The following is a 26,541-nucleotide window of genomic DNA, read 5'->3' as shown; positions in this document are numbered from 1 at the left end:
TGAGGCAGGAGAATCACCTGAACCCAGAGGGCAGAGGTTGCAGTGAGCCAAGATTGTGTCACTGCTCTCCAGCCTGGGTGACAGAGTGAGACTCAGTCTCAAAAAAACAGTATTTGTCACATAGGATCATTGTCAGAAGTAATTATATGTCAACCAGCTAGAACAGCATACAGCATACTATTCATACTATTATCCAGCTACTACTATGCTAATAATTAGTATACTTTTGTTAGATAACTTTGCAAAATCAAAGTAGTTCATAGTTATTTCTCAAGATGAAAAAATTAATAATTATGAACAGTGCATGGCTGTTTTCTGATCTTGAATCAATCTCTTTTGCATAAATTTTAATGAGTTAGAGTCATACATCCTAGTAGTAACAAAGTTCAGTATAATCTGTATTACTCTGATAATATGGTCTTAAATTTGGTACTTTTTTAAATTACTGCCAAGAAGTAAATATCATATTAGTAGCCTCTTTCCAAAATGTTATTGTTTGCTATCCAATAACCCTATATAGAAAATTAACTTACTACTTATCAATGTATCTGACAAAGTGTTCATAATTACAGTTCACGGGAAAGGCACAGCACTCAACATTAGACATTCCTTTGAAGCATTAGTATTTTTAGCAGTCAAGGAGGGTTGACATCTAACATAGTTTAAACACTTTCCAGGCTGCAATTAGGTCAACTGCAATCTGTCGCAGTATTTCTCAAGAGAGGAATGTGGACCACCAGCAGCAGAAGTACTTATGGTTGTGCCAAAAATGCATATTCCTGAACTCTGCTCCAGACATATTAAAACAAATACCTTCAGATGTGAGGTGTAAGAATCTGTATTTTAGACAAACATTCTTCATGGTGCCCATAGTCAAATTCTAGGGTTAAGGTTCTATGGTTCAAAACAAGCTGATCACTAATCAATGGTGAATGAACAAAAAAGTTTTCATCAAGTTCTAGTTTGGAGTGAAAACTGCTCTGTAATCCATTAACAAAAATAGCTGGCCGCCTGACCAGACTAGAGTCTGAGTTATAGTCATTTTCATTCTAGGTCATCAATCGTGTCACGTCCTCACTGGAATTCTAAGTTATATGGCTCTTTATCGACCAACAACACAGAGCACTGCATGACATGCCTTTGCAGTGTTATTCCCTGAATAATCATTATGCAAAGCTATACTGCAAAATATCACTCTTTCAAAGACAAGCAGCTAATTCATTTGGTAATCTAGAGTCCGTCCTTATTTAAACAAAATTAGGAGAAAACAACAATTTTAGACTTTTATTTTGACCTTTTACAAACTAACCTTCAGTGATCCCAAGTGTTATATCCTCATTTAGCAAACCACTTTATAATTACTTTATAAAATCATCTATTGTATTTACAGTAGAAATGGTATTGAAGTTATCACAGATTACAGAATTTATTGGCTGTAATAGAAAACTCTAGCAAAGAAATCTCTTACAGAGGGAAGTAGCAAGGAAAGCACTTATTCCCCTGAACAACTTACATATTTCTCTCCTCTGGGGAATATGGCATAGTTTACAATTCCCTTTTCATTTTGACTATCATTTAAATAAATCTCATACTCAATATTAATAACTATGTATAATAATCACTAGTGGCTTGCTGATTTGTAATGCATACTCTCTAGTACAATCTATATATTTTGATGTAATCCAGTTCTTCTGGTCTGAAGCAGGGTCTAAACAAATACGTAGCAGAAAAGGAAGTGGAGTTTTCTGGAATAACCATGCTTATTCCAAGTCATCACTTATAGCCCTGCTGATGAATGGTGGCAATCACAGCATTACTCTGATTGCCAGTCTTACAGTGATCTACTAAGCCACTAATTACTGTCTGTATGGTTGCTTAAACATGTAATTCAGTTTACTGTCATTACATCTTAGTTTCTGCAAAAAAAGAGAGCCATTTAAAGTACATTAAAAGAATGCCTTAGTATCATGATACAGAGCATATTCCCAGAATTCCAGGGCTCTAAAGATGTGGCTAAGGAACTGCTTGGGAGGTGGAGGATGGGGTAGGGGCAAGAGGACAAGGGAGGACCTGAGCAACAAGAACAGCTCTAATTTTATGTCTTTAAGACAGTGTATTCCTTTATTCAGAAAAAAGAGAGACTTTTTCTAGAAACGGGAAAAGGATCCCACAAATTCGACAACTGTAGCTTATGAACAAGAATGACTGGAATCCTACCTCCTTCACACTTAAGTCACTAAGAACTACTTGCAATGCCTCAAACACACGGTGCTGTCTCATGTTCATGACAGTTTATTTTGCTTTAAATGTTGTCCATGTGCCATCCACCATGCAAACTTTCTCAGGAATCTTTGTTCTAGGACAGACTAATCATTTCCTCTTTAGCGGTCCCACTAGCCCACATTCATCTCTCCGTTTCAGGAATTATCATAATGCATTCCAAGTGTTTTCACTTATTTGTTTCACCTCTCAAAGGGTGTGATAGACAGATTTACAACATCCTCAAGGTAAATACAAAAGTCTCCTAGAGAATTTCTTATACTACTCAACAAAGTAAATTGAGAGCATAAAGATATATTAATGTCGATCTTATTTAAGACAAATCTTTGGTGTACTGATTATCCTCACACTATCTATCACAGACACATAAATCTTGCAGATGTTATCAGATACTCAAAAATTAAGCACATTTGGCCAGGCATGGGGGCTCATGCCTGTAATTCCAGCACTTTGAGAGGCCAAGGTGGGAGGATTGCTTGAACCCAGGAATCCGCGACCAGTCTGGGCAACATAGCAAGACCTTGTTTCTACAGAAAATTTCAAAATTAGCCAGGCATGTTGAAGCATGTCTGTAATCCCTGCTATTCAGGAGGTTGAGGTGGGAGGATTGCTTGAGCCCAGGAGGTTGAGGCTGCTGTAGTGAGCTGTGATTGCACCACTGAATTCCATTCTGGGAGACAGAGCAAGATCCTGTCTATAATATTAAAAAAAGATTACATGCATTTAAGAATATACTTTAAATAAAATCACCATAATAAGTGAAGCTGAAAAACTAACAACTACATTAGAATTTCCTGTATGTACTATAGTAGCATGTCCTGTAACTGTAATTTTCCAAACTGATGGCCAAGATCACGGTGTCTAACATTACTTGAGATGGCAATTCCTATAAATGGAAATGAAGCCAAGGCCCCACTTGAAAGACTACAATGAACACAGTTGAAAAGAAGAAAGAATAGCTCATTTCAGGCCAAGGTTAACAGCAAGTACAAACTCTACCGCAGGAAAGGGTGTGGTGTATCAAGGGAAAAATGTTAGAATGAGCTAGAGAAAAGGTTTTGGGGTGAGACAGAGACGTAGTCAATGCCATATGAAATCCTGTAGACCATGGTAAAGAGTCTGAATGTTATTTAAGCAGCAGAGAGTCACTGAAGTCTTAAGCATGGTTGTGATTTAATTTATAATATTAAAATAGACTTTTGGTTTCTATTTGGACAATGAATTTCACACAGGCAGCCACAGAATTAGGAAGAGAGGTTAGGAAACAATTGGTTGATATGATTAGTGGATTGATGAACTAGGTTAATAATCTGTAAGAAAGAGCTAGAATCATAAAGTTGAGTCTCATCAGCATATAACTTATATTGAAAGCCCTGGAGCCACATTACTTGGGAAGTAAATGCAAGTAGAGGAGGCCCAGGATATAGCCTTGAAATATCACAACATTTATCTACCAGAGACTTCCAGCTCTGGCCACGAGAGAGTAATAATGGCCAAAGTTCCCCTTCCACAGGAAACAACTAGAAAACTGGACAAAATGCATGACCTTGTCCTGTGAGAAGGGAAACGAATGAGGTCAACCCTTCCACTAAAGTGGCTTTCTGCCTGGGGAAAATATCTGGACTTTGGATGCAGTCTTGCTAGATTGATGAGAGAAAGATCAAAGTTTAGGGAGGTAGAACTAGAAAAGAGAGATTCATTAAAATAAAATGAAAGAAATATCAAAACTTTTCAAGGTAGTTTTCTTGAGTCTTTGATGAGCACAGGCCATGAACATGTAGAATGAAACTTCACGAAACTAGGCCAAAACAACTGGGGAGCTGTAGGCTGAACAACACTCAGAGCTCATGCAGGTAGAGGAGACGATCAAACTGACTGGGAGAGAGGCATTTCCTCAAGATCACCTGTGATGCGCAGTGGAGGCCCTAGAGGGTCAGACTTGGAAATAAGTTGAAGTAGCTCTAGAATAAAGACAACTTTACACTTGTCCTAGCAAAGCTTAAAGACAAAGTTTAAAAGCATAAAATAGATCCACAAGTAACCTGACTCTCTTAAACCCAACACTCTTCACAGGAAGACAGTAACAAGAAAAAAATCAGATACCTAGGAATATAATCTTCACATGGTTCACCTTCAAAAAAAGATTTATAAAGCACACCAAGAAGTAGGACAATATGACTCATAACCAGTAGAAAAATAAGTGAACAGAAGAAGATAGAGAGATGATGGAACTCGCAGATAAGGATGTTAAACCAGTGATTTTCAAAGCATTAAAGGATAAATATGAACATAATGAAAGAAATGGAAGATACAAAAGACAACTTCTAAAGAGAAAACATAGAAAATCAAAATAAAAGTTTCACTGAGTGGGATTAATAGTATATTATCGCAAAAAAAAAGGTCAGTAAACATGACTACATATTAATAGAATTTATCCACAATGAAGTACAGAGAGAAAAAAAGACAGAACACAAAATGAATATAATCTTAGTGACCTGTGGAATGGTATCAAGTAGTCTAACACATATGTAACTAGAGTCACAGAAAAGGGAGTAGAGACAGACAGAAAAAAATATTTAATTGAACTAATAGCCAAAACTTTTCCAAATATGATGAAAAGTATAAACCCAAGGGTCCAAGAAGATCAATGAACCCCAAAACAGGACACACACACACACACATACACACACACACACACACACACACACACACACACACACACTCTCTCTCTCTCTCTGTCTCTCTTTCTCTCCCCCTCTCTCCCCCCAAAAACCTTACCAAAGCACTTCATAATCAAATTGCTAGAAACCAGTGATAAAAAGAAAACTGTAAAAGAAGCCAGAGAAAAAGATACACAATATACGTGAAGATAAGAAAGCTCTCATATTTCTTAGAAACAATGCAACCCAGAAGACAATATGATTCCATATCTAGTAAAAACAGCCTCTCAAAATGAAGGTGAAATAAAACCATTTTCATACAAACAAAATCTGAAAAACAACGACAACAAGAAAACCCATCACCAACAGGGCTGTGCAAGATATGTTAATGGAAGTTCTTAAAGTGGAAGAAAAATAATACTTAAATTCTGAACAAAAGAACAAAAAATGTCTGAAACAGTAAATATGTAAATATAAAAGACTTTCTCAATTTGTAATTTCTATAAAAGATACATCAATATTTAAACAAAAATGATAAAAATGTATTGTGGAATTTAAAATATGTGGTAGAAAAATACCCGACAACAATACCACAGAGGACAGGCAGGATGGGTATGGAAGTACAATCATGCTTTGCTTAACAAAGATACATTCCTAGAAAAGTATTATTAGGCAATTTTGTCATTGTGAGAACATCACAGAGTGTAATTACACAAACTAGATGGTATCAGCCTACTACATATCTAGGCTATGTGTTAGAGCCAATTGTTCCTATGCTATAAACCCGTATAGCACTAAGGTATAGTCAAAATACTATAGAAAATATTAAAAATGGTACACCTGTATAGGCAATTACTGTGAATGGAGCCTGTGGAACTGGGAAGTTGCCCTGGGTAAGTCAGAGAGTGAGTGGTGAGTGAACGTGAAGGCCTGGGACATTACTATACGCTACTGTAGACTTAACCAACACTGTACACTTAGGCTACACTAAATTTGTTTACAAATTTTGTCTTCAATAAATTAACCTTAGCTTACTGTAACCTTTTCACTTTATAAACATGAAGACACAAACACACACAGTAGCCTATGCCTACAGAGGGCCAGGATCATCAATGTCACTGTCTTCCATCTCCACATCTAGAAAGTCTTCAAGGGTAATGACATGAATGGAGCTGTCATTTCCTGTGATAACAAGGCCTTCTTCTGGAATACCTCCTGAAGCACCTGTCTGAGGCTGTTCTACAGTTCACTTCCTTAAGTAAGTAGAACACTTTAAAATAATGATAAAAGGTAAAGTATTGAAAATACACAAACCAGCCTTGCAGTCACTTATTGTTGTCACACTTAGTACTGTACACAATCATATGTCCTACACTTTTAAAGGACTGGCAGTGTGGTAGCTTTGTTTACATCAGCATCACCACAAACATATGAGTAATGCATTACATGATGACACCACGATGTCATTAGGTAGTGAGAGGAATTTTTCAGCTCCATTATTATCTTATGGGAGCGCTGCTGTATATGAGGTCTGCAATTCACTGAAACGTCATTATGGGATGCATGACTGAATATGGTTGTAAGGTTTTTCTGGTGTATGTGAAGTGGTATAATATTATTTGAAGGGAGATTATACTAAGCTAAAGATGTATCTTGAAAACATGAACAGTAAAGATAAAATAAGGTGCTAAAAATCTTCAATCCAAAGGAAGAAAGAATAAAAGTAAAATGGGAACAAAAAAGTGATCAAATAGAAAACAAATAGCAAAATGTTAGGTTTAAACCCAATCATATGGTTGTTATATTAATAATTACATTAAACGCAAATTTTCTAATCAATTAAAAGAGATTATTAGATTGGTTAAGAACAAGACTAACATGCTAACTGCAAAAACTACACTTTAAATGTAAAATGTTTGGTTAAGAGTAGTAAATAATGTATATATATCATATCAACATTAAGTATAAGAAAGCTGAAATGGCTATAATAAAACCAGAGAAAACATTTCAAACAAAATCTCACCAGTGACAGAAAGATTCATTTCATGATGACAAAGGGGTTGATTCATTAAGAAGACATAATGATTCTTAGTTTAGATGCGATTGAGTGGAAATTTCAGTAATTGATAAGTAGAAAGAAAATCAGTAAGGATACTGAACAACATGATCAAACAAGAATACTTCATAAACATAAACATATCAATTCAACCAGTTTAGCAATTTAAAAATTTAGAAGGCTGGCACAGTGGCTCAAGCCTGTAATCCCAGCACTTTGGGAGGCTGAGGTGGGTGGATCACAAGGTCAAGAGATTGAGACCATCTTGGTCAACATGGTGAAACCCTGTCTCTACTAAAAATACAAAAAATTAGCTGGGCATGGTGGCACGTGCCTGTAATCCCAGCTACTCAGGAGGTTGAGGCAGGAGAATTGCCTGAACCCAGGAGGTGGAGGTTGCGGTGAGCCGAGATCGCGCCACTGCACTCCAGCCTGGGTAACAAGAGCGAAACTCCGTCTCAAAAAAAAAAAAAATTTAGAATACTAAATTTTTATTTGCCCAAAAACAGAGCTTCAAAATACATGGAGTAAAAACAGACACAACTGAAAGAAGAAACAGTTACCTATACAAGTTAATATGGTTTGGCTCTGTGTCCCCAGGGAAGGGACCTGGTGGGAGGTGACTGGATCATGGGGGCGAATTTCCCCCATGCTATTCTTGTGATGACAATTTAAAAGTGTATGGCACTTCCCCCTTCGCTCACATGCTTGCTCGCTTGCTCTCACGCTCTCTCTCTCTCTCCCCCCACCCCGCCTGCTGCCAAGTAAGATGTGCCTTGCTTCCCCTTCACCTTCTGCTATACTTGTAAGTTTCCTGAAGCCTCCATGGCCATGTGGAACGGTAAGTCAATTAAATCTCTTTTCTTCATAAATTACTCAGTCTCAGGTAGTTCTTGATAGCAGTGTGAAAATGGACTACTATAAAAGTATAGTTAAGAATTTCAGTCTTCTCTCAGCAATTGATAGTTCAAGTAGATTAAAAAATCAGTAAAGATGTAGAAGACTTGAACAACACTATCAACCAATTTGACTTGATATTTATAGTACATTTCACAGTAGAAAAACACATTATTTTTAAGAAATTTGTTAGTGTAGGATCCATCGGCAGAGGAGACAGAAGAGTGACTACTCTTCTGAGAAAAACTAGGACAGTACAGTATCAAAGGAGCCAACAGATAAAGTGAATTTAAAAGAATGGTGTATATGAATTCTGTTGAAAGAAGAGAAGTCAAGAAAGGTGAAAGAGAAAATGGTGCAGAGAATCTGGCAACATACTGGTAACTGATGATCTGAACAGAGCTGCTTTAGTGGACAAGCAGGCTAAAAGCCATATTGGAATGTACTGGGAAGTGAATGTATGTAGAAACTGTAATGAGACTGCAATATAGTCAAGATGCTTGGTTGCAAAAGGAGACCGAGAAATGAGATGGTAGCGAGAGAAGGACATCATGTTCAAAAAAAGTTTGCTATTTTTGATGAGATTTATTAGAACATAAATGTTGAGTTAACGATCCACTATAGAAGTTGATGACACAGGTTCGAGTGGCAAAATTAATGGAGTCAGTTCCTTGAACAGTGAGGAGTTGGGACCAAAGCACAAGGAGAATTTTCTTAATCAAGTAAAAAGTCCCACCAGTAATATAACTTAACATTTGCAAAAAAGAGCTTTAAAAATGTTAAGGCAGGGATGGCTTTGTGTTCTTTTCTTAAATGGCTACAGACTGCTTTGGTTTTCTAGTGTTTTTTCTTGCCTCTTTTCTCATAGTCCTCTACATGAAATCTGCATCGCTGCTTCTAATTTGCTGTGGTTACTTTCAGAGTAAGTACTTGTATAGAACTCTTAAGGCTGGACTAAGGTCATAAAAAGAAATAAAACAATCAAATGTATTATGCAAAGAATATTAACTTTGTAGACAGCAGTAAGGTATTAAGAAGCTCTGGGCTAAAGATGGCTATACATCTTCACCACAAGAAAAGTACATGAATTATATGATAGTCCTTATCTTTAAGCCTTTCTCTCTGACTCTGAAGATCATAAATTTGTTTTGGTAGTTCACACCTTTCAAAAGACTGACTGCCATTAGATAAATGAGGGAATTTAATAATCTCTAAATTTAAGATAAGCATAAGAAAATATGTCACAAAATAAAAGTATATCCAGTTGAAAAATTAAATTGAAAATCAAAATGACTATTTATTTATTTATTTGAGACAGAGTCTCACTCTGTCGCCCAGGGAAGAGTACAATGGCACAATCTTGGCTCACTGCAACCTCCACCGCCCCGGTTCAAGTGATTCTCCTGCCTCAGTCACCAAAGTAGCTGGGATTACAGGCGAACACCACCACACCCAGCTAATTTTTGTATTTTTAGCAGAGGTGGGGTTTTGCCATGTTGGCCAGGCTGGTCTTGAACTCCTGACCTCAAGTGATCCGCCCACCTCAACTTACCAAAGTGCTGACATTACAGGCATGAGCCAGCATGACTGGCCAAAATGACATATTTAAAAAATAGTTCAGGACTAAAGAATTCAGGCAATTCATCCCTTTACAGACTAAAATAAATAAAAAATGCCCAACCTCACTTGTAAAACACAGAAACATAAATTTAAACTAATCAATACCATTACTCATTTGTTAAATAGACAATTTTTAAGTAAATGATAATAGTGGGTGCCATTTGGCATACAGAAAAATGGGTGTGTTTTCACATACTATTGACAGCACTATAAACTATCTGGAAATCAGGCGGTATTCAATATAAACTTCTGAATTCCACTTATAGAAATTTATTTTATGGAAATAATTGTGGTTATGTACAAAGATAGAGGTGTAGGCGATTACAATAACAAAAATTAAAGTGGAAAGGCATAACAATAGAAACAGCTTTGTAAAAAGACTATGATAAGCAGCCCAATGGAATGTGGTTATTTATGATAATATAAAGAGAGTATGTGAGAGTGTTATTTTCATCACAATATTGTAATAATGGTATTTGCAATAACATCATAATATATATTGAATAGAAAAGGCTATAAAGAGTATACATCTTATTTTGGTAAAAAGTTATGGATATGCAAAAATTATATGAAAAGTAATATAACAAATGATATGATTTCTTATTTTTACCTGTGTTTCAACATTTTCTGTGGAGATATTTTTTATAAGAAACAATTGGTTACCTACATTAAAAAATAGCAAGTGAGAAAAAGAGGTCTGAAAAACTTTTACCAGGAAATGCATATAAATATCTATTAATCTTTTTACATACAAATTAGGCAATACAGCATCTCTATCCATTTAAAATATATTGTTTAAGCTTAGTGTCATACTAAAAATGGAAGTCAGGTTGGGTAGTGGGAAAGAGCAATAGTGCATGAAGGTATATAAAGGGACTTTTTGCTCCAGTAAAAGACTCTATAAAAAGAATCCTGAACAGAAAGCCAATGAAATAGTCTTCATCCTAGTTATACTCTCAACTGCAATTCATTTGCTCAGAAGAGGGATGTTTCTGTCGGATATATGTTTGTGTCTGTGCTAAGAGATTAAAACTCAGTATTACACTATAAAAGAAAAACAATCAATAATACATGTTATCAAATGGAGAACACTGTCCATTTGAGGACCATACTTGCCTTTGGGTTGTTTGCATCAAACAGACCAGTTGAAAGTCCAATCAGCAAGGAGTTCTTGTTTGTATTTTTTGGTGGTAAATGCGAGTGAGATCGAAATGAAAAGAACTCTTCTGGTGAACGCTGAACTAATTGAACTTGAGAGACTAAGTTCAAGTGTTCAGAATGAACCACCTTATGGAAAAACGGTTCTGGTTGCACAGACTTATCTACATCACATTTAGAGTGCTGGGAATCACTGGTTCCAGTTTCTGTGGTAGAAAGGAGAGATTATGTGATAAGTCTATACAGTACTTAAAGTTCTAAATGATACTGATAAGTCATAGTATGTAACACAAATTCTAGGCAAAACCCCGCATATCAGGAAAATAAAATCAAAATATACGTGTCAGTATACTACCTTCCGAATAATCTTTAACAGGATACAATGTTTTATCTTCAGGGAGTTGATTTAACTTGTTATACACTTCCATTATATTGAAAGTTCACGAGGCTGGGCATAGTGGCTAATGACTGTAATCCCAGATGTCGGGGAGGCCAAGGTGGGAGGATTGCTTGAGGCCAGGAGTTTAAAACCAGCCTGAGCAAGTAAGTGAGACTCATCTCCACAAAAAATAAAATTAGCTGGGTGTAGCAGTGCATGCCTGTAGACCCAGCTACTCTGGATGATGAGGTGAGGGTTGTTTAAGCCCAGGATTTTGAGGCTACAGGGAGTTATAATTAAGCCACTATACTCCAGCCTGGGCAACAGAGTGAGATACTGTCTCTCAAGAAATACAAACAAAAAGAAAAAAAATTGACACAAATCCAAAGAAATGTAAAAAAATACATATTTAGTTCCAATTTATCTTTGTTTCTATAGTTTAGACAAAAAAAATTCTTTTTTCTTTTCTTTTTAAGAGACATGGTCTCACTCTATTGCCCTGGCTGGAGTGCAGTGCCACTGTGCTGCAGTCTTGAACTCCTGGCCTCAAGCAATCCGCTCACCTCAGCCTCCTGAGCAGCTGGCACTACTGGCCTCCATGCTTGGCTAATTTAAAAATTCTTTTCAGACACAGAGTAGTGCTATGTTGTCCAGGCTGGTCTCAAACTTCTGGCCTCAAGTGATCCTCCTACCTAAGCCTCCCAAAGTGCTGGGATTGCAGGTGTAAACCATTGTACCCAGCCTACCTTTCTTATACTTCACTACTACTTAAAAAAGAAGACAATTTATTTAATGGCTTGAGTACACTGGCTTGGCTTTGGCTTTGGCAAATAATTCTATTCTTTTCTTTTTGAATACTCAATAAAAATAACTGACCAAAAAGTTTCACTGCCATGTTGCCATACAATCCAGACTTATTAATGCATAGTCCAGTGCTCTATGCCTACAATATTTTTTAAGTGATTGAGATGAATGAGAAGGAATGCTTTTTTATATATTATTCAAATAAGACAGGTTGATGTTAACAATCATTAACAATCTTCCAGAAGTCATTAGGCTAATGCAATGATGCTGAATGCTTTCTTATTTATTTCCCAAATAAAACAGGTTAATGTTAACAATCATTAACAATCTTCCAGAAAGTCATTAGGCTAATGCAATGATGCTTACCCATATGAATGTGACTAAGTTGGTCCACAGTATTCGAGACTCCATCTTCAGAAACTTCATTTTGCTGAATGGTGATCCTATCTTCCAACCTGCCACAGATGGGTATACCAATTAAAAACACACACACACACAGTTCACCATAAATAAAAGCGCTCTAAAATACAGAAAATGAAACACAAGTTCACCAGCATTCTTTGATCCCTCTTCCAAGTATTTTTCTCATTTTCATATATATATATACACACATATATATATATGAAATACATACAGTGTACTTTCTCACATAAGTACACTGTATTTTTCCCTGTTCACTGTGTTTTTCACCTGCACCAAATAGTAATCATTCACTGTAAGCAGGTTCACCATCTTTTAAAACAATGTTTCTCTCAAAGTACAGTCCCCAGACAACAGCATAGTAAAGACACTGGTTAGAAATACAAATTCTCAGGCTCACCCTTGACCTATGAATCAGAAATGTTGGGGCATAAGGCCCAGCAATTAGTTGTGAAAAGTCCCAAAGTCATTCTAATACATGCTAATGTTTGAGAACCACTACTTTAAAGAATGGGAATACCCTTTAAGAGTGGAGAATAGCAATCTCAGCACTTTGGGAGGCCGAGGCAGGGGGATCACCTGAGGTTGGGAGTTGGAGACCAGCCTGACCAACATAGAGAAATCCCCTCTACTAAAAATACAAAATTAGCTGGGCGTGGTGGCACATGTCCGTAATCCCAGCTACTCCGGAGGCTGAGGCAGAAGAATTGCTTGAATCTGGGGAGGCGGAGGTTGCGGCGAGTCGAGATCGCACCAATGCACTATAGCCTGGGCAACAAGAGAGGATCTTTGTCCCAAAAAAAAAAAAAAAAAAAAAAGTGGAGAATAGAAAACAATTATGATATATTAATACCATAGAATATCATGTATCTGTTAAAAAATGAAGCAGAGATCTATATAAACTGATTAGAACAACAGGCAAGATGTACTGTTAAATAAAGTGATTCACAGACCAATTAGTATTACATGATATTAGGTTTTGAAAAAATGGTTTCTAACACAGAAAAATAGAATAATAGTCACAAAAAGATTTTAACCCTCAAAGGGAGGTAATTAAGATTGAGAAAGAAAAATAAAAAGAACCCACAATTTTCATCTCTCTATACCTGGAAATTAAATTCATGCATTTTTTTTTTAAGACAAAAACTTAAATACTGGAAGAATATATTCCAAAAGTACCAGTAATTTATCTCTCGGAGTTACCGTATAGGTAAGTTTTTATTTTCTAAATACTTTTAAGTCCACTTCAAATTTTAAATAATTTTCTAATTTTTTACTTTCATATTTTCAGTTTTTATTTATTTATTTATTTATTTTTTGAGACAGAGTCTCACTCTGCCACTCAGGCTAGAGTGCAGTGGCACAATCTTGGCTCACTACAACCTCCAACTCCCAGGTTCAAGTGATTCTCGTGAGTCAGCCTCCCGAGTAGCTGGGGCTACAGGTGCCTGCCATGGTGCCTGGCTTATTTTTGTATTTTTCAGTAGAGACAGCGTTTTGCCATGTTGGCCAGGATGGTCTCGAACTCCCAACCTCAGGTGAATAGCCCGCCTTGGCCTCCCAAAGTGTGTGGATTACAGGTGTGAGCCACTGCATCCAGCCTCTGTTTTTATTTTTTAAGCTTATATATATATTTATCTTAAGAGACAGGGTCTTTCTCTGTTGCCCAGGCTGGAGTGCAGCGGCATGATCATGGCTTACCTCACTGCAGCCTTGATGTCCTGGGCTCAAGTGATCCTCCCAACTCAGTCTCCCAAGTAGCTGGGATTACAGGCATATTCAAACATGCCTGGCAATATTTTTTTTTTTTGTAGAGGTGGGTCCTGCTATGTTTCTCAGGCTCATCTCAAACTCCTGGCCTCAAACAACTATCACCCCCTTGGCTTCCCAAAGTGCTGGGATTACAGGTATGAGCCACTTTTCCCAGCCAAGTAGCATATTTTTTCATTCAAAATGTAATGTCCCTTGGTATCTCAAAAAGGTTAACTGGATTACCATATGATGCTGCAATTCCACTCCTAAGTATATACCCAAAGGAACTGAAAGTAAGGACTCAAACAGATACTGTATGTTGATGTTCTTTGCAGCACTCTTCACAATAGCCAGATGATAGAAACAACCTATGGGCCCATGAACTGATGAATTATAAAAACATATATATATATATATAGTGTGTGTGTGTGTGTGTGTGTGTGTGTGTAATGGAATATTACTCAGCCATAAAAAGAAATGAAGAACTGGCATATCCTACAACATGAATGAAAAATTAAAAACAATATGTTAAGTAACAGAAACCAGATACAAAAGGCCACACAGTGTATGATTCTGTAAGAAATATCCGGAATTGCTAAATCCATAGAGAGAGAAAGCAGATCAGTGATTGCCGGACGGTGGTGGGGAGGAATAAATGGGGAATGACTGCTTACCAGGTAGAGGGCTGGGTGATGAAAATGTTCTGGAACTATACAGTGGTGATGGTTGTACAACACTGTGAATTTCCAAACGTCACTGACTGGTACAATTTAAAATGGTGAATTTTATGTTATGTGAATTTTAGTCCAATAAAAAAGTAAAGTTCCTTTTAGGACTCCTAACCACTCAAATTCCAGCTGCCTTTCCTATTATCAGTTTGGTGCATACCTTACCAGATTTTTCCTTTAAATTTATATGCTAATCTAATATATGGAAATGCTGTTTTCATTCACTATTATTTTATTCTATTAATCAATGTTTTAGACATATTTCCATATTAGTAGAGAGTCCCATTTATTCTTTCAGGTGCTGTATTCTATGCCATATGCTTTAGAGTTGACCCTTGAATGACATGGGTCTAAATTTCACGCTTCTAATACTTAGACGCAAATATTTTTTCAACCAAATGTGGATTGAAAATACAGTAATCGGGGAGGACTCAAGATGGCGCTGTGAGAACAACCCAGGATTGGAGTTCTCGTTGTGTCCGCGGAGAGGTGAGTCTGAGCTGCATTTCCAGACTGATCTTTGTTGCCCACGGAACGGGGAAATTCCCAAGTGAAGAGGAGACGCGGGACGCCAGGCAGATATTCCACCTGGCGAAGCCGGCAGCCGGGGCAGCGGTGGCCGGCCCTACCCAGCGCACCCCACAGGGCACGCTTGTCCCGGTGCCCCGTTGAACCGACAACCGGAGACGTGAGAGGGCTGGACTTGAGACTGAGCTAGACTTGGACAGTAGGCCAGCCCAGGGGATTGCCGGGACAGAGCATTAGGGTTGGCCCAGTGGGACGAACAAAACCGCGATTTCAAACAAGGCCCGTGCAGACGGCCCGAGACGCTCTGAGGGGGAGGGGCGGCCACCATTACCAAGGCAACCTGCCCCAACTGAGATACACGCCCATTGCTGACGCAGCCAGCCGTTGCCGAGGCAACCTGTCCCTACTGAGATACACGCCCACTGCTGACGCAGCCAGCCGTTGCCGAGGCAACCCGTCCCTACTGAGATACACGCCCACTGCTGACTCAGCCTGCCGTTGCTGAGGCAACCCGCTACAACAGAGAGACTCCGCCGCAGGGCGTGGCGGAGAACAGCAGAACAGCAGAGCCAGGGCGAGCATCACAACAGCAGGGCGGAGCCTCAGCAGGCAAACAGTGGCTAGTCTGTGTCCTAGCTGGGCAGGACCTCAACGGACATCCAAAAATAAAGCCCAAACCCCTCAACACAGAGCATTTGAGAAAAAAAAGGGTTTTTTTTAATGAGCTCTGTTGCAGCAGAATCAAACATAGCAGCCTAACAGCCCTGAATGAACAACAGAGCTCACAGCTCAGCAAGTAAGCCCCTATAAAGTACAAACTGTCTCCTCAAGCAGCTCCCTGACCCCTCTATATCCAAAAGACTGACATTAGGCAGCCATCATCCTGGGACAAAGATAGCAGAAAAAGAAACTGGTAGCATCCCTCACTGTTCCGCAGCTGCTATAGGTGCATCCCAGACAAGCAGGGCCTGGAGTGGACCTCAGCAGTCGTACAGTGGAGGGGCTAGACTGGTAGAAGGAAAACCAAGCAACAGAAATACTTCATCATCAACAATCTGGGCGTCCACTCAGAGACCCAATCGAAAAGTCAGCAACTACGCAGACGACCAGCGGACAAATCCACAAAGATGGGAAGAAACCAGCGCAAAAAGGAGGAAAACACCCGAAACCAGAACACACCGCCTCCTAGAAAGGACCAAAACTCCTCACCAGCAAGGGAACAAAGCTGGACGGAGAATGACTGTGACGAAATGACGGAATTAGACTTCAGAAGATGGATAATGAGAAACTTTTGTGAGCTAAAAGATCATGTATTAAATCAATGCAAAGAAACTAAGAACCTTGAAAAAAGATTTGAAAAAAGATTCGAGGAAATGATAACAAGAATGGATAACTTAAGAGAGGAATATGAATGAATTAAAGGAGCTGAAAAACACAATACGAGAACTTCGCAAAGCATGCACAAGTTTCAATAGCCGAATTGACCAAGCAGAAGAAAGAATATCTGAAGTCGAAGACCAACTCAATGAAATAAAACGAGAAACCAAGATTAGAGAAAAAAGCGCAAAAAGGAATGAACAAAGTCTCCAAGAAATGTGGGACTATGTGAAAAGACCTAACCTACGTTTGATAGGTGTACCAGAAGGGGACGAAGAGAATGAATCCAAGCTGGAAAATACTCTTCAGGACATCATCCAGGAAAATTTCGCCCACCTAGTAAGACAGGTCAACACTCAAATGCAGGAAATACAGAGAACACCACAAAGATATTCCACAAGAAGAGCAACCCCAAGGCACATAATCGTCAGATTCAACAAGGTTGAAATGAAGGAGAAAATACTAAGGGCAGCCAGAGAGAAAGGTCGGGTCACCCACAAAGGGAAGCCCATCAGACTCACAGCAGATCTCTCGGCAGAAACACTACAAGCCAGAAGAGAGTGGGGGCCAATATTCAACATTCTTAAAGAAAAGAACTTGCAACCCAGAATTTCATATCCAGCCAAATTGAGCTTCAGAAGTGAAGGAAAAATAAAATCCTTTGCGAACAAGCAAGTACTCAGAGATTTTGTCACCACCAGGCCTGCTTTACAAGAGCTCCTGAAAGAGGCACTACACCTAGAAAGGAACAACCAGTACCAGCCATTCCAAAATCACACTAAATGCTAAAGAGCATCAACATAATGAAGAATCTACAACAACTAACGGGCAAAACAGACACTTAGCATCAAAATGGCAGTATCAAATTCACACATAACAATATTAACCCTAAATGTAAATGGACTAAATGCACCAATCAAAAGACACAGACTGGCAAATTGGATAAAAATGCAAAACCCATCAGTGTGCTGTATTCAGGAAACCCATCTCACATGCAAGGATACACAAAGGCTCAAAATAAAGGGATGGAGGAAGATTTACCAAGCAAATGGAGAGCAAAAAAAAGCAGGAGCTGCAATTCTCATCTCTGATAAAATAGACTTTAAAGCAACAAAGATCAAAAGAGACAAAGAAGGCCATTACATAATGGTAAAAGGATCGATACAACAAGAAGAGCTAACGATCCTAAACATATATGGACCCAATGCAGGAGCACCCAGATACATAAGGCAAGTTCTTAAGGACTTACAAAAGGACTTAGACTCCCACACAATAATAGTGGGAGACTTTAACACTCCACTGTCAATACTAGACAGATCAACCAGACAGAAAATCAACAAGGATATCCAGGGCTTGAACTCAGACCTGGAGCAAGCAAACCTGATAGACATTTACAGAACTCTCCACCCCAAATCCACAGAATACACATTCTTCTCAGCACCACATCACACCTACTCTAAAATTGACCACATAATTGGAAGTAAAGCACTGCTCAACAAATGCAAAACAACTGAAATCATAACAAACAGCCTCTCAGACCATAGTGCAATCAAGTTAGAACTCAGAATTCAGAAACCAACCCAGAGCCGCACAGCTTCATGGAAATTGAACAACTGGCACTTGAATGTTGACTGGGTAAACAATGAAATGAAGGCAGAAATAAAGAAGTTCTTCGAAACCAATGAGAACGAAGACACAACGTGCCAGAACCTCTGGGACACATTTAAAGCAGTCTCTAGAGGAAAGTATATAGCAATAAGTGCCCATATGAGGAGAATGGAGAGATCCAAAATTGACACCCTATCGTCAAAATTGAAAGAGCTAGAGGAGCAAGATCAAAAAAACTCAAAACCCAGCAGAAGACAAGAAATAACTAAGATCAGAGCTGAGCTGAAGGAGATTGAGACACGAAAAACCCTTCAAAAAATCAATAAATCCAAGAGCTGGTTTTTTGAAAAGATCAACAAAATAGACAGACCACTAGCCAGATTGATTAAAAAGAAAAGAGAGAACAACCAAAGAGATGCAATAAAAAATGATAAAGGGGAAATCACCACAGATTCCACAGAAATTCAAACCATCATCAGAGAATATTACAAACAACTCTATGCACATAAACTAGTAAACCTGGAAGAAATGGATAAATTCCTGGACTCCTGTGTCCTCCCAAGCCTAAACCAGGAGGAAGCTGAAACTATGAATAGACCAATAACAAGGTCTGAAGTTGAGGCAGCAATTAAGAGCCTACCACACAAAAAAAGCCCAGGTCCAGACGGGTTCACAGCCGAATTCTACCAGACACACAAGGAAGAGCTGGTACCATTTCTCCTAAAACTATTTCAAACAATCCAAACAGAGGGAATCCTTCCCAAATCATTTTATGAGACCAACATCATTCTGATACCAAAACCCGGCAGAGACCCAACAAGAAAAGAAAACTTCAGGCCAATATCCATGATGAACATAGATGCAAAATCTTCAATAAAATATTGGCAAGCCGATTGCAACAGCAAATCAAAAAACTTATTCATCATGATCAAGTAGGATTCATCCCGGGGATGCAAGGCTGGTTCAACATATGCAAGTCTATCAACGTAATTCACCACATAAACAGAACCAAAAACAAAAACCACATGATTATCTCAATTGACGCAGAGAAGGCATTTGACAAAATTCAACAGCCCTTTATGCTAAAAACCCTCAATAAACTCGGTATCGATGGAACGTATCTCAAAGTAATAAAAGCTATTTATGACAAACCAACAGCCAATATCATACTGAATGGGCAAAAACAGGAAGCATTCCCTTTGAAATCTGGCACTAGACAAGGATGCCCTCTCTCACCACTCCTATTCAATATAGTACTGGAAGTTCTAGCCAGAGCAATCAGGTAAGAAAAAGAAATAAAGGGTATTCAAATAGGAAAGGTGGAAGCCAAATTGTCTCTATTTGCAGACGACATGATAGTATACCTAGAAGACCCCATCCCCTCAGCCCAAAAACTCCTGAAACTGATAAGCAACTTCAGCAAAGTCTCAGGATATAAAATCAATGTGCAAAAATCACAAGCATTCGTCTACACCAATAACAGACTTAAAGAAAGCCAAATCAAGAGCGAACTGCCATTCGCAATTGCTACAAAAAGAATAAAATACCTTGGAATACAACTCACAAGGAACGTGAGAGACCTCTTCAAGGAGAACTACAAACCACTGCTCAATGAAATCAGAGAGGACACAAACAGATGGAGAAACATTCCATGTTCATGGTTAGGAAGAATTAATATCGTGAAAATGGCTATACTGCCCAAAGTAATTTACAGAATCAGTGCTATCCCCATCAAGCTACCATTGACTTTCTTCACAGAACTGGAAAAAAGCACCATGAACTTCATATGGAACCAAAAGAGAGCCCGCATAGCCAAGTCAATTCTAAGCAAAAAGAACACAGCGGGGGGCATCACACTACCGGATTTCAAACTATACTACAAGGCTACAGTAATCAAAACAGCATGGTACTGGTACCAAAACAGAGATATAGACCAATGGAACAAAACAGAGGCACCGGAGGCAACACAACATACATACAACTATACAATCTTTGATAAACCTGACAAAAACAAGCAATGGGGAAAGGATTCCCTGTTTAACAAATGGTGTTGGGAAAACTGGCTAGCCATGTGCAGAAAGCAGAAACTGGACCCCTTCCTGACACCTTACACTAAAATTAACTCCAGAATGGATTAAAGACTTAAACATAAGACCTGGCACCATAAAAACCCTAGAAGAAAATCTAGGCAAAACTATCCAGGACATAGGAGTAGGCAAGGACTTCATGAACAAAACACCAAAAGCATTGGCAACAAAAGCCAAAATAGACAAATGGGACCTAATGAAACTAGAGTGGATCGGCATCCAACAGAATGGGAAAAAATTTTCGCAGTCTACCCATCTGACAAAGGGCTGATATCCAGAATTTACAAAGAACTCAAACAGATTTACAGGAAAAAAACAAACAAGCCCATTCAAAAGTGGGCAAAGGATATGAACAGATACTTTACGAAAGAAGACATATATGAGGCCAACAATCATATGAAAAAATGCTCATCGTCACTGGTCATCAGAGAGATGCAAATCAAAACCACACTGAGATACCATCTCACGCCAGTTAGAATGGCGATCATTAAAAAATCTGGAGACAACAGATGCTGGAGAGGATGTGGAGAAAAAGGAACACTTTTACACTGTTGGTGGGAGTGTCAATTAGTTCAACCATTGTGGAAGACAGTGTGGCGATTCCTCAAGGCCTTAGAAATAGAAATTCCATTTGACCCAGCAATCCCATTACTGGGTATATATCCAAAAGACTATAAATCGTTCTACTATAAGGACACATGTACACGAATGTTCATTGCAGCACTGTTTACAATAGCAAAGACCTGGAATCAACCCAAATGCCCATTGATAATAGACTGGATTGGAAAAATGTGGCACATATACACCATGGAATATTATGCAGCAATCAGAAATGATGAGTTTGTGTCGTTTGTAGGGACATGGATGAATCTGGAGAACATCATCCTCAGCAAACTGACACAAGAACAGAAAATGAAACACCGCATATTCTCACTCATAGGCGGGTGATGAAAAATGAGAACACATGGACACAGAAAGGTGAGTACTAAACACTGGGGTCTATTGGGGGGAAAAGGGGAGGGCCAGTGGGAGGGGGAGGTGGGGAGGGATAGCCTGGGGAGAAATGCCAAATGTGGGTGAAGGGGAGAAGAAAAGCAAAGCACACTGCCATGTGTGTACCTACGCAACTGTCTTGCATGCTCTGCTCATGTACCCCAAAACCTAAAATCCAATAAAAAAAAAAAAAAAAAAAGAAAATACAGTAATCATGGGATGCAAACCAGTGTATACAGAGGGCCGGCTTTTCATATATATAGGTTCCACAGAGGCGACTGTGGGACTTGAGTATGTGTTGATTTTTGATACTGGAAACAATCCCTTAGATACTGGAAACAATCCCTTAGATATACTGAAGGATACTGGAAACAATCCCTTAGATATACTGAAGGATGGCTGTCTATAGAAACACATAGGTATTTGTAGCTACCTCCTTATTAATCATTATTTCCACTGCTTCAAATTATTTGCTGTGACTCTCCCGGAATGAATATTCTCACATTTGCTTCTTTGTGCTCATGTATGAATGATCTGGAGAGTAGATACCAAAAGTAAAGCAGGTATATTATAGGATGTGTACATTTAAAACGTTAACAAAACTGGCAAATGCATCTCTAGACTGGCTTGACCTTTCATACGTGTACTTGCAATGCATCAAAGCACTGCAGTGCCATTGCCTCACACACACTTCATATATCATTTCTCTTCCCTGTGGCTTCAAGTTATTTTACGGAAAAACAATCAGTGGAAAGTACAGAGTTCCCATTGATGAAACTCTGCCCCGCCATTTAGACACTCTTCTTTGAGGAGGAGTATGTATCTGACTACCAGTTACATTCACAGGACCCTAGCTCTCCACTAAGTCTATCAAACACTTAGGAATCTTTTCATCTGTCATTTTATTGACTCCCTACAACTCCTAAAGTATCATACTGTTGTATTTACGAATGTTTGGGTTTCTTCCTTCATGAATAGCCAATTCATAATCTTCCCTATTTTTCTCTTGGACTTTTGTGTTTTTCTTATTAACTTACATTATTTATAAATTCTGGATATTAATTTTAGGTTAGGCTGCCTCCTTTAACATTTTTTATTTAGGTCTTTAATCAATCTGGTATTGTTTTGTTGAATGGTTGCAGAAATGGAAACGATTATTTTATTTTTTTAAAATTGTGATTAATTTGTCTCAAAAGTATGTATTAAATAGGTTCTCTTTTCATGTTGATTAGAAATACCATCTTTACAATTTATTAAATTTCCAAACACACATATCAAATACTGGTTTTCTATTATTCCTATAATATATAAAAATGATTAAAAAAATTTAAGGAACTCTTTTCTTTTTTTTTTTTTTCTTTTTGAGACAGTCTCACTCTGTCATCTAGGCTAGAGTGCAGTGGCCCAATCTTGGCTCATCGCAACCTCTACCTCCTGGGTTCTAGTGATTCTCGGGCCTCAGACACCCAGGTAGCGGGAATGACAGACATGTGCACAACCACATCCAGCTTATTTTTGTATTTTTAGTAGAGATGGGGTTTCGTCATGTTGGCCAGGCTGGCCTCAGACGCCTGACCTCAAGAGATCCGCTACCTTGGCCTCTCAAAGTGCTGGGATTACAGGTGAGAGCCACTGCACATATACTGCCAAGCGAAAGGGGCCAATCTAAAGACTGTGTACTATACAATAATAACTAGATGACATTCTGGAAAAGGCAAAACTATGCAGACAATAAAAAGATCAGTGGCTGCCAGGGATTGTGGGGTGGAAAGAGAAGACAGGATGAATAGGTGAAGCATAGAGTGATTGTACAGTATCATAGCAATAATAGTGTAATAGTGAATCCATGTCATTACATATTTGTCAAAACTTGTAGAATGTACCAAAGAGTGAACCCTAATATAAACTATAAACTTTAAGTTAATAATAATGTGTCATTATTATTGACAGATCAGTTGTAACATATATTACACACTAACGCAAGATGTTAAAAATATCAGAGCTTGCCAGAAATAAGAAAAAACAATTGTGGGGTGGGGAGTGAGAGGTATATAGTAAGTCTACAATTTTTGCTCATTTTTTTTGTAAACTAAAATTGGTCACAAAAGTCTGTTAATTAAAAAAACCCAATAAAACCTATAGCAAAAGACTAAAAAGAATATAAAAATAAAATAAAAATAACAAAATTGAACTATATCATACAAAAGATACATTAAACTTTTATAAATGAACTAGTTATTTAAATAAAAAATTTCAGATTGAATCATGAACAATATCAGAAACATAGCTAAGATAAAATAATTCAGAAAAGCTGAAAACAGAAGGACGAGCCAATGCAGATTGGGCAAATATAAATAAAAAGACAAAACTTAGTTAAAAAATATTAAGCAAGACTCAAACAATAATATTTTATAATGCCATAATGTGTAATTTGCACAAAGGTATTATACTTGGGAATATCTATGCACCAAATAACTTAGGATCAACATTCATTAGATAAAAATCACTTGAAATAGAAAAAGAAATAAATGGAAACACACTAGTAGAAAGAAGCTTTCACTCATTTCAATAAAGTGAATAAAAATTGTTAAGCTTATAGAAAACCTAAATAAAAAATGTGATAACCAATACATAACAATGTCAAAATATTTTATAATTTGTTAATTAAAAGTATGTACAAGATTACTGTAGACAGACCAATGGAATAGGAAAAAAATATATACAGACTCAAATCTATAAACCGTAATAAATTCCACAGATTTACATGTAAAAACAATCAAACATTTAAATGTATAAAGCATTACATAAAAGCACTAGAAAACTGGCCAGGCACAGTGGCTCATGCCAGTAATCCTAGCTCTTTGGGAGGCCAAGGTGGGAGGACTGTTTCAGACCAGGGGTTTAAGATCAGCTTGGGTACCAAAATTAGCCTGTCTCTCTACCAAAAAAAAAGTACTAGAAAATGGAAAAATTTTTTGGTAACCTTAAAAATACAAAGCTTTTCTGAGTAACTATCAAAATTCAGGTAAATATAACAATAAAAAATAAACAAAAATAAACTATATATTTCAGGATGGCAAAACCACACACACACAAACACACACACACACACACACACACACACACACACACACCCCACCCACCCATAATCGACCAGTAGAGAAAAAACAATTGCAATTCATGTAACCACCAGGGCAAATATCTCTCACTTTGAAGAGTTTTTACTAATTTATAAAAGACCAATGACTAAATTTTTAAAAAGGGGGGCGCCAAAGACATAAACTGACAATTCACAGACAAAGAAGTTCAAATGAAACGTACACATTTGAAAAGATATGCTGACCTTTACCTTTCTTAAGAGATAGAAAAACTAACTGCCCAAATGGAGGTACTATCTTTTACACCTTGTTATTGGCAAAAATAGAAATGTTTGATAACAAAAGTTTAGCAAGGCTGTGGAGAAAATGGGTTTCAGACATTCCTTCTGAAAGTGTAAACTAGTACAACCCCAGGAGAACAATAACCAGATTACAAATGCAACTTGTAAAAATGCAGCTGACCCAGCAATTATACTTATTAAAGATATATACACACACAAAAAATCACTTTATATATGAAGTTATTCATTGCAGCATCATTTGGAATGTCAATCAATGTCCAACAGGTAGGAAACTTGTTGAGTTGTGATATTCCAGACAGTGAAACACTAACTAGCTCTAGCTATAAAATAAGAAAAAAGAAAGCCCTTTATGTATTACGAAAAAATTTCCCAGATTTATTATTGACTAAAAATAAACAAGGTGGAAAAAGCTGCGTACACTATCCTAATAACTGTAGTTAAAAAGGATGGAAAACTAAATATTTATTTTTGCTGATGCATATACTAAAAACATCTGAAAGAAGACCAGAGTGGAATCAGCTGGATAGAGACAGATATAAGCAAGCCTTTTTACTACAAATTATCATGCTTTATTTATTTTTATTATTTTTTGAGTCTCGCTCTGTCACCCAGGCTGGAGTGCAGTGGTACAATCACAGCTCACTGCAACCTCCTCCTCCCAGGTTCAAGTGATTCTCATGCCTCAGACTCCTGAGTGTTGGGATTACAGGCACCCGCCACCATGCTCAGCTGTTTTCTATTTTTAGTAGAGACGGGGTTTTGCCATGTTGGCCAGGCTGGTCTTGAACTCCTGACCTCAGGTGACCCACCCACTTTGGCTTCCCAAAGTGCTGGGATTACAAGTGTGAGCCACTGTGCCCGGCCCACTTTATTTATTTATTTTGAGACAGAGTCTTGCTGTGTAGCCCAGGCTGAAGTGCAGTGGTACAATCACAGCTCACTGCAACCTCCACCTCCTGGGTTCAAGGGATTCTTGTGTCTCAGCCTCCCAAGTAGCTGAGACTATAGGTACATGCCTGGCTAATTTTTGTAATTTTAGTAGAGACAGGGTTTTGCTGTGTTGCCCAGACTGGTCTTTGCCCTCAAGTGATCCGCCCACTCCAGTATCCCAAACTGCTGGGATTACAGGCATGAGCCACTGTGCCTGGCCTCTTCATATATTTTATATACTCATTTATTTTTGAACCATGTGAGTACCTATTAAAATTAAATTATTTTTATAAGGCATTGCAATTTTAGGATATTATGTTGTAATATTAGTTTGTTATAGTATTTTTAAAAAGTTATTATGAAATGGAGTTGGGTTTTAAAATGTAAGGAAAAGATGTACATACTGAGTTTCCTTTGTTTCATTTTCCTTGCTAATCCACACATCAGTAATGGTGCATGGCAAGCTCTCATCTTTGTTTGTTCCAATTGGCTCTTGTAGAATTTCTGTTTCCAAATCATCAGGTTCTGCAAAGGATAAACATAACATCTCAAAGCAAAATTTGCCAAGAGAATACTGAACAAATGTTCTATAAATTATTGCTACCTAGTTTTAGGGTAATATATTCATTATAACAGAAAAATTAAATATTCTACCTAAAGGTTTTAAATCTTACTATTGTATTACAGTTATTTTTCAAATGACAGACTCTTTTGCCTTTTACTGTAATAAAAATACTCAAAGGAAATATGGTACACTCTATATTTTTCACCATGATGTAAAATTTTCTCTTCCATTAAAATTTTAGTAATATGTAAATTGGTTTAGAGAAGGTATAAAAACAGTTTAAATAATAAAGATGTCTG

General features: G+C 37.8%; 1 protein-coding gene across 25 annotated transcripts in view; it reads right to left on the bottom strand.

Moving 5' to 3' along the window:
- The window catches only part of NEK1 (NIMA related kinase 1), a 257,207-nt gene that overhangs the window by 39,998 nt on the left and 190,668 nt on the right, over nucleotides 1–26,541 (bottom strand). For all 25 annotated transcript variants that reach the window (XM_078366260.1, XM_078366264.1, XM_078366266.1 and 22 more), the window contains 3 exons: nucleotides 26,082–26,202; nucleotides 12,221–12,309; nucleotides 10,630–10,877 (listed from right to left, as the gene is read on the bottom strand). In XM_078366260.1, the coding sequence (XP_078222386.1) occupies nucleotides 10,630–10,877; nucleotides 12,221–12,309; nucleotides 26,082–26,202 (458 nt within the window). The remainder of the gene's footprint in view (nucleotides 1–10,629; nucleotides 10,878–12,220; nucleotides 12,310–26,081; nucleotides 26,203–26,541) is intronic.

Source organism: Callithrix jacchus, chromosome 3, assembly GCF_049354715.1.
Source record: "Callithrix jacchus isolate 240 chromosome 3, calJac240_pri, whole genome shotgun sequence".
In the NCBI taxonomy this organism is placed as follows: domain Eukaryota; kingdom Metazoa; phylum Chordata; class Mammalia; order Primates; family Cebidae; genus Callithrix; species Callithrix jacchus.
This window is presented reverse-complemented; position numbering and strand designations above follow the sequence as displayed.